At 33.0% G+C, this 16,003-nt stretch overlaps 1 protein-coding gene across 1 annotated transcript; it reads left to right on the forward strand.

The window, feature by feature from the left end:
* The first annotated feature begins 6,964 nt into the window (after positions 1–6,964).
* LOC132036427 (uncharacterized) lies at positions 6,965–13,121 on the forward strand. Its single transcript, XM_059426767.1, has 11 exons — positions 6,965–7,716; positions 8,834–8,929; positions 9,143–9,246; positions 9,654–9,901; positions 10,085–10,207; positions 10,733–10,821; positions 11,218–11,323; positions 11,432–11,529; positions 11,920–12,177; positions 12,327–12,410; positions 12,838–13,121. The coding sequence occupies exons 1-11, from the start codon at positions 7,627–7,629 to the stop codon at positions 12,856–12,858; spliced, it is 1,317 nt and encodes a 438-aa protein (XP_059282750.1). The 5' UTR covers positions 6,965–7,626; the 3' UTR covers positions 12,859–13,121.
* Positions 13,122–16,003: the final 2,882 nt, after the last annotated feature.

Consider the following 16,003-nt stretch of genomic DNA (forward strand, 5'->3'; position numbering starts at 1 on the left):
GTTATCGGTTTGTAGACATGTTAAACCGTTAAAAAACCGTTATGATATCGGTTAATCAGTTGTTGTTTGTTATCGATTCGGTTATCTGTTTAACCGTTAAAATTTCACACACAAAAAAAATTCAAGAACAAAGAACCCATCTTCAAAATTGAAAGTAGCTTCAGCTCCTAAGACTATGCCGAATAAAATAATACAATTGAAATAGAAGAACGTAAACAAAATTGGACCAACTAAAGATGTGATTTTATCAAACTTGTCACTGCAAACACTGATGCATAAGGGAAATAAGAAACATTCTTCAGGCATATACATAACATTAGTTAGCAATAACTTGTCTAGCACCACCAGAGAAATACAAAAACACAGAAACAAGAGTGAGAATTGAAAGCAATGTAGAATGTAGAAGAAGTAAAAGATAGTTTACGTTGGGCTTGCGTCTTGCGAGTTGGAGGAGAAGGGTTTTTGAAGTTGAAATCGCCGCTTGAGAGACTGAGTTTATGAAGTGGAAATCAAGTGAATCATAAATCTAGTCAAGTGACTTTATATATGGAAGGGTAGAATTGTAATTAAATAAATGGTTATCGGGTTATCGGTTCACCCGTTAACAAAATTGACCAAACCGTGACCCGACCTGTAGCAACCCCCTAGGGAGGATGCTACTAATCGAAATTTATCGATACTAACTAATTTAAATATTCGTCCCGAAAGTATTTTTCGCAAAATAGACTAATAACTAAATTTAAGGATAAAATTTATTTGACAACATGTTCACGAGTAGAACGAAATAATAAATGCATATGTATTCGAGCGTACCACAAAATGTAGAAGAAACAAATTTAAAAAAATGACTTTATCATGTGGTAGCGGAAATAGGCCCATATGAACAAGTTTCCAAATACGACATTTCAATATAGTAGGATCTAAAAGAAACCTAAAAAAAAAAAATAGAAATATCCAATCATAAAAATGGACAACACCTATTTTGAGTTAAATAAACACTTTAGAATTCATCAAACACGTAGTAGAGAAATATTTTTCATGCTACAACATCCAAGGCTCATACCAAGCATGAAATTCAACTCTTAATCTCAAATACAAACTAGTTAAGTTCCCAAGTTCAGCACAAGTACTGAATTTAAAATATTACAAACTTGGGCATGGAAACTCCCAAAATAGTCAAGTCATTCAACAAAACCAAGTTACAAAATATTAGCATCATGACCCAAATTTCATTTAAAAGTGCATATCTAAGTGTATCACATGGATCACGTACAAGTCCCTAAAAGCATATAAAATGAACATGCTCATGCAAATGTAATCTTCATCTAAGCATCCAAAGAGTCTACTTCAAATGGTCATCCTCAAGTCTCTTTCGGAACATCACCTACGATAGTAACAAACTATCGCTAAGCATAAAGCTTAGTAGCACATAAACTTAACTAACACTTAATATAAAAATATATAAAAATATAATGTAAGGAGTACAAGAAGAAATTCTAGGAATAAGTTTGTCAAAATCACCATCAAGAACTAAATGAAGGTACAATCCTTTCAAGGAAATAAAATATCAAATCTTAAAATAGTTCAAGATATCAATATTCAAAATTTCAAATATCAACAAGCTTTCCAAAGCAAATCCAAGAAAGTTCACCATTTGGTTAATTTCGCCCAACACATACATCATGCAATCACATCAAAGCATAATCGAATAATAAGAAGGACCTAATCCCAAATCAAGTAGGGTCGTCACCCAATAATCAAGAGAATCAAGAACCATGTTGAAAGTGGCTTCCCCCATTCATACTTAAGATGGACCAAGATCCATAATTAAGATGAAATGTGAATCCAAAGTCAAGATGGGACAAGATTCGAATAATCTCAAGAGGCATGCCAATATAAGTGACAAAGTCACTATCACAAGAAGGACAAAGTCCCAACGAGAATGCAATAATGCTCAAGCAATCCGTTTATGTGGGCGAGTTAGTTTGTCTTACAAAAGCGTTCCACAGGATACCAAATGATATTCAAAGTCAGGGAGTGACTCAAAGTATTCATACTCAATTAAACATAGCGAAATAAGTATTTAACTAGCAAAAAGAACCGAATATGATAGCAAATTAAAGTAAAGACAAGTTTTACCCAAGCTTAAGATATTCAAAATACTTCAACTAAACAAAATGTGAAATTCAAAAATATGTGCAAACCTTGGAGCTTTAGTGCCTCTAAAGCTCAAAGGAAAACACCAAGAAGTTACAAATCCCCAAAGTAATGATCAAGCACTTATATCGACTTCCTTAGCTTTTACAAGAGCCTCTTGTACCACAAGATTGATTGAACTTCTTCACAAACCCAAAATCTAGGATTTTTTAAACAAGGTTTAACCCATCTTGATTTTTGGTGGCAACATTCGAAAATATATTCAAAGCATGACAACTAGAAAGATCTTGATGATAGTTGGATAGTAACTTAGGTGGACTGGGATTTCTAATGGAGGTTAGGACTTATGAGAAGAACAAGTAGAAAGTGGGGGTGAAAGAAATGGTCCTTTCTCTTTGAGATAGAAAGGCAGTACCCCTTTTACCAAATGGGTCCAACTAATGGGCTTCAAGATCCAAAAAAAATAATATGACAAGTCTAAATTTTTATTTTTTTTCCAAACAAAAACTAAAATTTTAAACTCAAGAAAAATAATAAAAAGTATTTACTACAAGAGCAAGATTATTTAAATGCCAATAGTAAATTTAGGGTGTTACACGACCCAATAAGCCAATAACCACAGCGCACCACCCGATAATCGAGTCATTAACCCAATGATTCGGGTTATTGATTTAACCGTTAATATGCACAACCCTAATCTAACTAATGCAAATTGTGTATGACAATATATTTCCTTCTTTTATTACAAAAGGAAAATCACTTTGTTGCTTATATATCACCTATAAAGCCGTCTTAGGCGTAAATTGATATTTTCGACATCATTTAATGAAGTGGAAAAAATAAAAAATAAAAGCATAAAAACCCACTCAGGCGTACTAAAGTCACTAGTGTTAGGGTTTTGCTCTGATTTTCTTACCATATTTGAGTTTTACTTTTCACTTGAAGGATAGTCAAAGTATAACCATAATTGCATTACTTTTCTTGAAAGAAAAATATAATTCTATTCCATAGTTGGTTAGTCCTTTTGTTGGAGGTAAATGTTTTGGATCTCTATTTATTGAAAATCTCTCTCATACAATAGAAGAACACAATAGCATCCACAATGTAGTCACTAAAGAGTCTTATTTATGGGGAGATTATTCTCTCCATAGTTTTTAATGCTTTCTTTTAAATTAGGTTTTTTAATATGTAGGTCACTTCACCAAACCCTATTAAAATATTATGCCATTTTAGTATATTTCCATTATCTTTTGATTTATCGTTGTTCAAGGTTTTCAATTATATGCTTCCGCATGACGCCCTGATTATTTCGATCCCAATAAGTGGTATCCGAGCTAATGGTTCAACAATGGTTCAACGAGGTTGAAGACAGGTACAAGGTGAATCAGTTCAAGTTGCAACCAACTCAATGATAATGAAGATTTTTGTCCAAAAAAAAAAAAAAAGATATCTGGAGTATTACATGTGGAGACAATTTTCAACAATCTTGCTGCTGCATATTTTTAAAACAAAAACAACTTTTAACTCATGCTTACTTTAACGCATGAGCTCCATTTTTCAACTCATGCTTACTTTTAACGTATGAGCTCAAATTTTCAACCCTTGCTTACTTTAAACGCTTGGGCCAATTTCAACCCTTGTTCACTTTTAACGCATGGGCTCCATTTTTAAGGCACAAGGCTCAAATTTTTAACCCATGTCTACTTTTAACCATAGCAAGCAGCAGTGATGAAGATTATGTGAAGAAGACGGATCAACTTTTGTCAAAAAAATCCAGGCCAAAAGGGGAGATTTGTTAGGGTTTTGCTCTGACTTTCTTACCATATTTGAGTTTTACTTTTCACTTGAAGGAAAGTCAAAGTATAACCATAATTGCTTTACTTTTCCTGAAAGGAAAACATAATTCTCTTCCATATTTGGCTAGTCCTTTTCTTGGAGGTAAATGTTTTGGATCTCTATATATTGAAAAATCTCTCTCATACAATAGAAGAACACAATAGCATCCACAATGTAGTCACTAAAGAGTCTTGTTTATGAGGAGATTATTCTCTCCATAGTTTTTAATGCTTTTTATTAAATTATGTTTTTTAATATGTAAGTCACTTGACCAAACTCTATTAAAATATTATGCCATTTTAGTATATTTCCATTATCTTTTGATTTATCGTTGTTCAAGGTTTGCAATTATAAGCTTCCGCATGACGCCCTGATTATTTCGATCCCAACAACTAAATGAACCGAAAATTCAAAACCTGATCCATTCGATGGCTTTCATTTAGGTTGAAGTTAAATTGAAAAAGAATATTAGAACTTGAAGTTGTACACTCAAAAGAAAATAAGTTGAGTTTTGTGAGTGAAAACTTGAAAAACTTCTAAAACAATATGCAAAATTCAAATTTTTAAAATTTAAAATAGAGATAATGAGTCAATTTACAAACAAATACTTATTTAAAATAATCTCCAAATATTATTTCAAATCTTATTAGTGGTAAAACGGCTTTGTAAGAATTAGAATCAATAGAACAACTCAGTGGAAATTACAACTTCCATAAGAAAAAACAATAAAAGAAACATAAAAGCCAAAAGGAAAAAGAACAAAAAAGAAAAGAAAAGAAAGGTGATTGGGGTAATGACACAGTTTCATTTTCAGTTGAACAGGCTTGGACAAAGCAGTCCATATAAAAGGAAAGTTCTTTCACTTTGAGTTGTGGGTTATAATAATCAATAGACAAAATGATTATTATTTATAAATTTTACACAAAGTCCTAATGATTAGTCAGAAACCAAAAATTTGGATCGTTGATTTTGATTTTTGATCAATGTTTGGTTTGATCCATCGCTATTTGCCCCAATCAAATTGAATGAAGACCAATTCATGAACACCTGCCATAAATAGGCAAAATACATCAAAACCCAACTATAAAATAATGTTTACCAATCACTTTTCCATCATATCTAAAGGGAAATTATTTACCCCCGAAAATACCCCATACTTTGCACAATGTGAAGAACCTAAAAAATATCATTCCTTACAAAATTTCCTAAATTTTAATTTTATATTTATTTCTTTTTCTTTATTCATTTAATTTTTTTATTAATTATATTTACACTAATTAATCCCTAATTAACCATTAAAATCCTTCAATAATTATATCTTCTTCATCACCACCACCTCATTTCAATCCAACCACCAATGCGCTACCACCATCGCAATCAATTTCACTACCACCAATCCGCCACCAATTTCACCGCAACCAATCCTTCAATAATTATGGACAAATGAATTTGAATGAGAAGTATTAGTAATTTTATTTTTTTATTTAAGAGTAGCAAATAGGGATTTCTTCTTCATTCCCATTTCTTCTCCATTCCCATTTCACCCCATTTCTTCTTCATTCCCATTTCAAAATTTCTTCTTCATTCTCATTCTTTTTTAAATTCATATTTTTTCAATCTCATCCCCAATTTATAATTCCCCCCGCCCTTTTTTTCCCTTTTTTCAAATAGAGGAGCATTTTTTTTACCCTTTTCCCTATATTGAAATATAGTCATTATCGTAAAATTTTAAATTTTGCATGCGTGAAACTTGAAACTCCATGTTTTTTTAATTACAATAGTTGAAAATGATTATTATTTATAAATTTTACACGTTCAAATTCTGACTCGGGGCCAGAGTATAACGCTTAGTCAATTCGAAACTCGAATCAACTTATTTGGATTAGAAAAAAATATTTTTTTTTTTAAAAAGAGATAATAAACAAATTTTAACTAAAACACGCGCTTTTTTTGATTATTTTTATAATTTATGCATGGCAATTTGGGTTATACTTAATTAAAGCTCGGTGGAATGAAGACTCATGCTTCGCTCGACATGACTCTAAAAGCATAAATATTTATTTCACTTGACATGACTCGTAAAAGCATAACTCTTTATTCTTTCATATAGTGCCGAGGTTACTTTTGCACCATTTTATAAATAGGGACAAAAGTACTGCAAATAATCCTATTTGTGCAAATCAATGTCGAAATTTCATCAAAGTTTGGCTCAACCGAGTTCGAGCTCAACCTCGATTGGACGAACTAAATCGGATCACTTGACTCGTATAGTGATTAATTTAAAATTAAATTACATTTATTAAACTAGTTATTAAGTAAATTAATAATATGTCAATTTAATAATTGACTCAAAATCTTAATGATTTAAGACCAAACCTATGGTAGACCATTTCTAACCCCTGCCCCATTAAAATTGACCAATTCATGAACACCTGCCAAATTCGAACGCACAAAAATGATGTTTAATGATCAGTTTCCGATCATACACTCGAATCAACTCATTTGGATTAGCTTGAGTTGGATCAGTGTTTGGATTGATCCATAATGATTCAACCTCAAAAGCTTTAAATTTCAAGCTAACAGCTTATGATGATTATGCCTCAAGCTTCATATAAAAATTTCGGGCTCGGCCCGACTAATCATCATTCCATTCCCCAATCAATTACATTTACTAACCCACTCTAACAATTTAATAATTGACCCAAATCACCCGTCGTAATTTCATGAATTCAATTTAATTGAGCCAACCCACGACTAACCATCGATTGAACCAACTAAACCAGCTCACTCGAATCGTGTAGTGATGACTTTAAAATTATATTACATTTACTAAGCTCATTATTAAGTAAATTAATAAATATGTCAATTTAATAATTGACCCAGAATCTTAATGATTTAAGACCAAAAGTATGGTTGACCATTTCTAACCCTTTGCCAAGTCAAAATTGACCAACCCACGACTAACCAGCCCAATTCAGACACTATTCCTTCTTATTTTCTCCAAAAGATCAACAGATTTCAAACACACGCGCCACCGTCAGCGCGTGTCATAAAATAGTTCCAACAAATAAAATAATAATCCACTTTTTAGTAGTAGTTGCTCGATCCCACGTCTTTCTCGCTAACTCTGAGAGTGAAATGTCACCTCCATTACTCATTAACTACAAAAACAATTATTCAACTGTAAACACAAATACCTACCAAAAAAAGAAAAAAATTTAGCCAATTATATGTAAATAATTTTTTTTTTTTTTTTTTTGATATTTCGTTTGTTTCTTGAATCTCTGTCAAATGGGTAGTCACAAAAGCAATTATATGATCTGGGTATGTCACATTTTGTTCTTGTTGTAACTCTGATTTGGATTCTTGAGCTGCAGTTATTGGGTTTCCAAGATTGAATTTTTTTTTTAGCTAATCATATGGTAGAGTAGAAAAAATTACTTTTTTTGTTGTTGATATTTTGTTTGTTTCTTGAATCTCTGTCAAATGGGGGTCCCATTTTGTTCTTCTTGTTGAAACTCTGATCTTGGTTCTTGAGCTGCAGCTATTGGGTTTCCAAGATTGAGATTTTTTTTAAATTTTTTTTGGTTATTTGAGGAGTTTTTAAGTTAGCAAGTTTGGATATTTTCAAGAATGTGGAGGGACCCTGGAGCTCCAGCTGATTCTTTTTACCAGGTTCTCCCTGAATGTACAGATGTTCCAAAAACAAGATTCAGAATCAAGGTTAGTAAAATATTCAATTTTGATGCTATGGGGTATTGTATTACATTTTGTGTTTTTGAATAGATTTTATGGTCTTATGTTAGAAGCTTTTCACTGGGTATGTTGTATGATAGAAGCTTTTCTTATTTTATTTCGTATGATGAAGATATGAAATAAGCTTATATGAAGAAGTTTGGGATTAGTATGGCCAACCGTTTGGGATTGAGGTGTAATTGTTGTTGTATGTTAGAAGTTTTTCTTGAAAAATTAGTCATTAGTGGATGTATTGTCTCATGTTGTGGGATATATAGAGATGATTGAAAAGATCATGTGTTTTGTTGAGATAAAAGATGCTTATTTATCAGACCTTATGATTGGGTTCTAAATGGGGATCATCAACTGCAATGAGCCAAGATTTCAACTCCATGGGTTCTGAAATTTAGACTGAAGATTTCAAGTGCTAATAACTGGGTTCTAAATTTAATGTGTACATATTTAATGAATTTATTAACATAAATACACTATTTGAGCAAAAGCTACTGGATTCAGTCGAACTTGTATCTGGGCTTCCACCTCCACCCCTGGTTGTGAAGACTTCCAATAATGCATAAACGTTTTCCGTATGGTTTGCTCCTCAGTATTTGATAGTGACATAAGGCATTATTGTTTGAAACATTTTTCAGTTTGCATTCAGATGGTATAGTTGGGAGTGGAACTTGGTCTAAGTTTACCTGGTTTTGAGTTGGGGAAAAGGGAATATTCTCCTGAATTTGCTTTTACATGCTTCAGAAGCTGCTACTGACATTAAACTATCTGTTTTTCTATTCCTTTAATTCCAGACAAATAATCCCTTTCTTTCTCACTCCTTAACCTGGCGAATCAGTGAATTCAATTGGACAACACTTCCGGGTTTATGAAATTATGAGGCTGGAGTGCAACATTTAATGAGTAACTTTGCATGATGATTTTCATATAACAATAGTTCCCTGTTTGTTCCATAACGCTTGTGGACAGATGGTTGTTCAAAAGTAGTGCTTACATTTCTCTTGAATAAGTTGAACTCCTTAGTTACACCCCCACCAGCAACCCCAATATTTGTGTTGCTAGATATATATTATCTATTGATTTACTTATTCAGGCTGGGAAAACCTTAAGTGCAAGGAAATGGCGTGCTGCATTTACATCAGAAGGTTATCTTGACATTCGCAAAACACTAAGTCGAATTTATCGTGGGGTAAGTTTGACTTATTGGTGTCAAAGTTTGTGTAGGATCACGTGATATATGATCCTTTAAAGTTCTATTCTACGGTTTTATTATGCTCACTGATTTTCTTTTTTCCTTTTTCGGTCTTTGTGGTACTGATTCAATGAATCCGCATTACATATAAATTTGTGGCAAGATGATTAGCATAGTAGTCTACTAACTATCAAGTATCTAACACTATAGGGGATTCATCCATCAATTAGAGGTGAAGTTTGGGAATTTTTACTGGGTTGTTATGATCCAAAGAGCACATTTGAGGAAAGAGAGCAGATACGGCAACTGAGGAGGTAATTTACTTTCTGTATTGCCTAAGTTTGGCAAATGTATCGAGCACTTGAATTTTTCCATTTTACAACACTTAACTATTACTTTGAGAAGAGAATCATTGGTTTGACTGATGAACTACGTGGGAAATAGACCTTCTTTCTTTGATTTGAAGCAAGATTTCTCTTCCCAGTAGCAGGCGACCCCTCGCATTTTCTTCTTTGAGTTGGCCTATCAGAAAGAAAAAAACAAGTGGATGCGCTAGATTTTATCGTTTTCATTGCAAGCTAATCACTTGATTTTCACAGAGTAACATGGAAGTTTTTTACTGTTGGAGGATAATTTACCATTCCTGAGTATAAATTAACACTGATCCATATCCAATTTCCATGCCCTATTCTTGACCTGGATTTCTGTTGTGTACATTCAGGTCCCAGTATGCTGTACTGAAAGAAGAATGCCGCACAATGTTTTCCATGATCGGAAGTGGTAGTTTTATTACTGCACCTGTAATTACTGAAAACGGTGACCCAATCCTTGATCCTATTACTCTCCAAGAGGCACAAGCAGCAAAAGAATTAAGTTCCGGTGGTCAGCAAAATGGTAATCCTGGATGTGAAATGGTAAAGGAGCACGACAAAAGAATAATCCAGTGGAAACTCTCATTACACCAGATAGGTTTGTTATTTATATAGATTGCATTTGCTTGTTAAAGATTCAATATATTTTTCTTTGTATCCTTCTCTGAAAGTGTTTACCTACTGACATTTTTCTGGTGGCAAATCAAGTACTTGTTGGTTCTCTTTCTCTTCAGGTTGTTTGTATAGTAACGATTCAGTCTGGTATATGTGTTTATGCTAGGGCTCGATGTTGTTCGCACCGACAGGACACTTGTCTTTTACGAGAAACAGGAGAATCTAGCCAAGCTTTGGGATATTCTGTCTGTGTATGCATGGTTTGGCAAAGATGTTAATTATTGTCAAGGTGGGTTGTCATATTATCTTTGAGATATGAAATTTTCCAGTATTTTACCTCTCTTTGATCTGATAATTGCTGACCACAGGGAAATGGCTTTTATCTGTAACAGGTCAAACTTAGCATGTGTTTGTAAAAGCTTTTATACTAGTTTCAGTTATCTATTCCTTGTTTTTGCCCTTTTAGCTATGTCTCATGCAATATGCTTATGGTGGGGATCAATAGGTTTCAGGCATAAAGAAAACATTTGCATGCGCTTAATTTTGAATGTTTCTCTCTAGGTCAAATGAATGCATATTTGTTGATAAATTATTTAAAAAAGGTGAAGCCAAGTGATATCATCAGCATTATCTATATCAAGTTATCAGCTCATACAATAAAAAAATCCTCCAACTAATCAAAAGAGAAAAATAAAAACAGCATTTGTTCTATATTCTTCTTTCAATGCATTAGAGTCTCCTTATTCTTTTTGTTTTTTGCAGTTGTTTCTCATTTTTCTCTACTGAATATTAAGCTCTTGATAATGCTGTGCAGGAATGAGCGATCTCTGCTCTCCCATGATTATTCTTCTTGATAATGAAGCCGATGCATTTTGGTGCTTTGAACGCCTAATGAGGAGACTGGTAAATATTAAAATTTCTGTACTCACAGAACCTGTTTCATCATTGTAATGGCGTAAATCATATTTTCCAACATAAGATAAAGAGTATCTTGTTCCTTTTCGAAATATAACAAGTATCTTGATATGCCACTCAGGTTGTGTAAAAGATAATATTGAAAAATTAGAATCACCAAAAAGACATTTTCCAAATACTAAAAAGAAGAAGTACTCGATTAATATGGGATTAGACTATTTTCTAAAAAAAATTATCCGAAGATTATGCCTCATTTGTAAAGTGGAAATGCCATACTCCAATAGCTATATTTTGAGTTGCACCTTCAATTATTGGTGTCACTGTATGGATTATGCTTTTTGCAGTTCTAGCGACTAATATCAAGTGTTGTGTGAAATTTTAAAGAGAGGAAATTTCAGATGCACTGAGAGATCTGTCGGGGTGGAAGCGCAGCTAAGTAATCTAGCTTCAGTAACACAAGTTATTGATCCTAAACTTCATCACCACTTAGGTATGATCTTTCCCCTTTAATATATACGTACAGATTCCAGTAAGCAGACGTCGTCTCATTTCTTCTTGAAATACTAACATTGGATCTCATTCTGATCTTGTCCCACAGAGACATTAGGTGGAGGTGATTACCTATTTGCTATTCGGATGCTCATGGTTTTGTTCCGTCGAGAATTCTCGTTTGGCGATTCATTATATCTTTGGGAGGTAGGATTACTCTCTTGAATAAAATGAGAATTGACATAACTAGCCTCCCACCAAAATAACAGCCAACGAATGTATATTTTCTTGTATATTAGTGTATAAAAAATATATTAATGTATAATTTACATAAAATACACATTTTTGATACATAATAGCGTATATTTTTTGTACATTTGGGTAGCGAATGTAATTATTTTTGGCCGACCGGCCAAAAGTGTAACATCTGGACCTGCTAGTTGATGGCTTTTCCATTTGGTTGTCTGAAAAGTAACTTTTGATTTGAATTTATCATTCCTTCCTATGATGCGCATGTATACACATATATGATCTTCCTATTATTCTTTTATCATGTTTAAATTTTTAATTTCTCGGTCATCACCTTTTTCGCAACAGATGATGTGGGCCCTGGAGTATGATCCCGACTTGTTTCTTATGTACGAAGACCCTGACTCTGCTGAAAAATCTGAAGGATCGAACGGAAGAGCAAAATCGACACGCCAGTGTGGGAAATTTGAAAGAGAGAATTTGAAAAATGGAGGCAAAGGTGCTGAAGCTCCCCTCCCAATTTCCGTTTTCCTAGTAGCTAGTGTTCTAAAAGACAAGAGCACAAAGTTGCTGACAGAAGCTAAAGGACTGGACGACGTTGTTAAGGTTGGTTTGAAAAGTACATAAATTTAACTTTCTATTGTGATCTCTTACTTGAGAGTCTTTCTGTTCTAACCTCATTTAATGAAAATGTGCCGTTGATGGAAGAAAAATCTTTCGAATATTATTTTAATAATCTGTTTTAATTATAACAGATACTGAATGACATCGCCGGAAACCTGGACGCCAAAAAGGCTTGCACGGGTGCAATGAAACTTCACAAGAAATATCTTAAAAAGGTAATATCCCGAAGCAGTTAATGGATACATGTAAAATGTCCATCTAACTCAGTTGAACCATTACAAGTATTAACTCCCTCCCGTCCTATTAACTTGTCACATTTGCTAAACATAGTTCCAAAATACTTGTTTTTAGAAAATCAAGGAAGAATTAATTTCTTTTTTCAATTTTAACCTTACTACTCAAATAAATACTCTAGAAAAAAAAATAAAAAGATCGTGAGATAGCTTAACTAAGAAAAAATTAGTCAATTAACTCTTTATTATTAATGTTTTCTTAAAGGGTGTGCAAACTGCTAAAGTGACTAGTAAATAGGACTCGGGCGTGAGGAGTATAAAATTATAAACATTGCAAGATTATCTGCAGTATCATTTCTTGTAGACCAATTATGAATTTTCATTTTCTAATGATGATTGCTTAAAACAGGCGGCCAATGGCAACAGGTAACGAAAAGAAAAGCCAACACAAGCGCGCTACGCAATTCATAAGCCATGGAGCTCATGTAAAATAACATTTCTGATGGTACTTTCCCTGTTCTCTCCAATGAGCTTAATGTTGCAACAGTATTGCTGCAGGGTAAGAATGCTATCGTGATTTTTGATATACGGATTTTTTGGCCATGTTGAGGAAGAGTGACTGCTTTTGTATACATACTATGGCTTGATTTGTTAAGGGGCAATGTAAATTTCCATTTGTCATAAAGCTCCAAATTGGGAGTCTTCTTGTATGTTAAGACACGCTTCCATAGGTTGTAACATAGAACATTTTCTTTTGTAGTTTACTAGTTTATGATGAAATTATTATAATTAATATAAGAAGCCAGTTACCCAAGAGACACGGTATTGCTGAGAAAGAGCAGAAGACAGTTCTCTCCTCCATGTTCTTTTTTATGAGAAACTGACATAAATAACCACTCACCCAAAAACTAGCCGGCAAATGTATATATATACGCTAGCAGATTTAAATATTTTTGGCCGAGCAGCCAAATGTGTAACTTCCAACTTTTTATATTATAGAATTACAGAGACAAAGATGAAATCATGCATAGAAATGGCTACACTGACGAAAAATTATCAAAAATGAGTTAATGGAACATTATTGTCCTGACTCTGATTCTATGATAAATCTTTTGGATACAAAAAAAAAAAAAAAAAAAAAAACTTCAATGTGTTGTAATACGTTGTACATGAGAGAAAACCGGTCCTTTAATCACAGCGTTAGCACTCAGAGTTTGTTAGCATAATTTAACTTGTTATACTAAGTTACTATATCAGACGGCATATGAAAAGTAATACTCCTTGTAGGTCAAACTTTTAACTCGAGAAACAAAGTGACTATGTATTCATTTATGGGATTCTTAAATAAGGATTACAAATAATTAAATTTAGTGAGGATTATTCCGTCTATAATTAAAAGATGGTATGTTCCTACAAGTGTTGACAGCGTCCTTAGTCTCCGGATAAATATAAATCACTAAATCTTCAAATGATGCAGTGTCTAACAGTGTTTACTACCCTTTTGTGGGTGCTGCTAGAGCTATCTGCTTTTAAATTTCCTAATACTCGAAAACTTTCATTACACATACTCAAAATCAGTGATCATCTAACGGTTGCAGATTTCCCATAAACGAATGTAACTCTCTTCGTGGGCACAAATTTATTGGTCCAACTCAATGTGTCTGTGTCCATAGTTAACACTTGACAACGCATACTTTCATATCGGTACTCATTTTCTTGCCGTAATTCAACACTTAATTTTTTGTACTTTTGAACTTCCTTTCTAATAGTGGCCCACGTAGTGGTCATCCTGGAAATGGGTCATCCTGGAAATCCATTAACATGAGAGAGAGATAGTGAATAGCAAAGGTAACTGAGGGACTTAAGCAAAACTAGGAAATAATGAGAAGGGATTATAACAGAGAAATGGTGAAGTAAACCATACTGGAAAAAGGCTCTTTGTGAGAATGCCTATGAATACCGAGTTGTAAGATATTTATTTACTAATTATTATAACAATAAATTCATACATCATATCATATTATTATAAAAGGGCGAAGCTCCAAACTCAAAAGTTGAATTACTAAAATGTCCATCAAAAGTTGATGGACCTTTTTACCCTTTAATCAAAATCATACTAATTAAATGTTCTACATTAATATTGTACAATAATGTAGAGGATATGCATAGCTATGATAAGATTGTTAAGCTTCTCTTACCCCCTACAATACGAATGGAACTATAATGTACAATGTATTTGGTTAGGATTTAATGCACAACGTACATGATACTCATTATGATTTGGAACGGTACATAGTATTTTTCAGAATCCATAAATTATCAGACTTTAATGAGTTCTGAGTGGTTCTCATTTGTCATCTTAACGAATATTTTCTGAATTATATCCCACATATGAGAGTCCGTGGCATTTTGCACCCTTAATGTGTGCTCTTTTTTTCAACTTGCATCCTATCCTATTTTTTTTATAATTTAAACCCCAATCTCTTTATTTCCTTACAAAACAAATAAAACACCCTTTTTATAAATTTACCATGAGGGCAAAGTAGAAATATAAATAATATATCTTTTGTTTTTCTTAAATTTATTTATTTTATTAGGAGATTAGATGAACTAAAACTCTTCCACTTTGATTATCCTAGCATCGTTGAAATTAGGTTAAGTCCTCCAAGCTTTCATCAAACAAAGCGAAATATTTTACTAAAATCAAATTTCAATACCAAAGACATCGTTGATGGATAAAAGCAAAGGTCGATTGATGAAGGAGAAAATGAAAGGTAAGAACTTCAGGATAAAATATATTCCATTTGCATGCTTTTAAATTAGTTAATGAAGTACTGATTTGCCAAAAATTTCTTGCTTGAAAACGTGCCTTAATTGCAAGCCTCATTGATATGTTCTTGTCCTATGCTTCATCTTTTTTGTTTCTCTTCATAAACTTAATGATACCAAATGAAATTCCTTAAACTGCGTGGAGACATAATACTTGAATTTCAAGGTACTTTAAAAACTCGAGGGTAAAATGCAATACAAACCGAACCAAGACTTCGCCTTCATAAAATATTTGAAGATCAAACCATCAAAAGTTTATCTCATGAAGCACTTGCAGACTCAGAGACTCTTTGTTGACAATTTGGGGTTTTGCTTCAGTGGGTCTTAGCGTGAAGAACTCATTTTAGAAAGTAATGATATAAAAAGAGGAAAGCACCTTTAGATGTTGTGCTTTGAATGGAGCGAGAGAAAAATGTAATTGATTAAGCTCTTTTTACTTTCATATATTATTTATTTTTAAAGATATATTATTTATATTCCTACTTTGCCCTCATGGTAAATTTATAAAAAGGGTGTTTTATTTGTTTTGCAAGGAAATAAAGAGATTGGGGTTTAAATTATAAAAAAAAAATAGGATAGGGTGCAAGTTGAAAAAAAGAGCTCACATTAAGGGTGCAAAATGCCACGGACTCCACATATGATTATGAAAGCTCCCGTTTCATGTCAGCCATAATTTTAATGGCATAATACATAAATAGGTATTAAAACTTGCAAGAAGATAATTTATCCGATGTGCGAAGTAGGCA

The sequence above is a fragment of the Lycium ferocissimum genome, chromosome 11 (assembly GCF_029784015.1).
Source record: "Lycium ferocissimum isolate CSIRO_LF1 chromosome 11, AGI_CSIRO_Lferr_CH_V1, whole genome shotgun sequence".
Lineage (NCBI taxonomy): Eukaryota > Viridiplantae > Streptophyta > Magnoliopsida > Solanales > Solanaceae > Lycium > Lycium ferocissimum.

Bases quoted from the DNA above. Each gene is read 5' to 3' on its own strand.
- LOC132036427 (XM_059426767.1), top strand. From the start codon at position 7,627: ATGTGGAGGGACCCTGGAGCTCCAGCTGATTCTTTTTACCAGGTTCTC. The intron at 9,902-10,084 runs GTTTGTTATTTA...TGTTTATGCTAG, and splicing joins ACTCTCATTACACCAGATAG to GGCTCGATGTTGTTCGCACC. The intron at 12,178-12,326 runs GTTGGTTTGAAA...TAATTATAACAG, and splicing joins GACTGGACGACGTTGTTAAG to ATACTGAATGACATCGCCGG.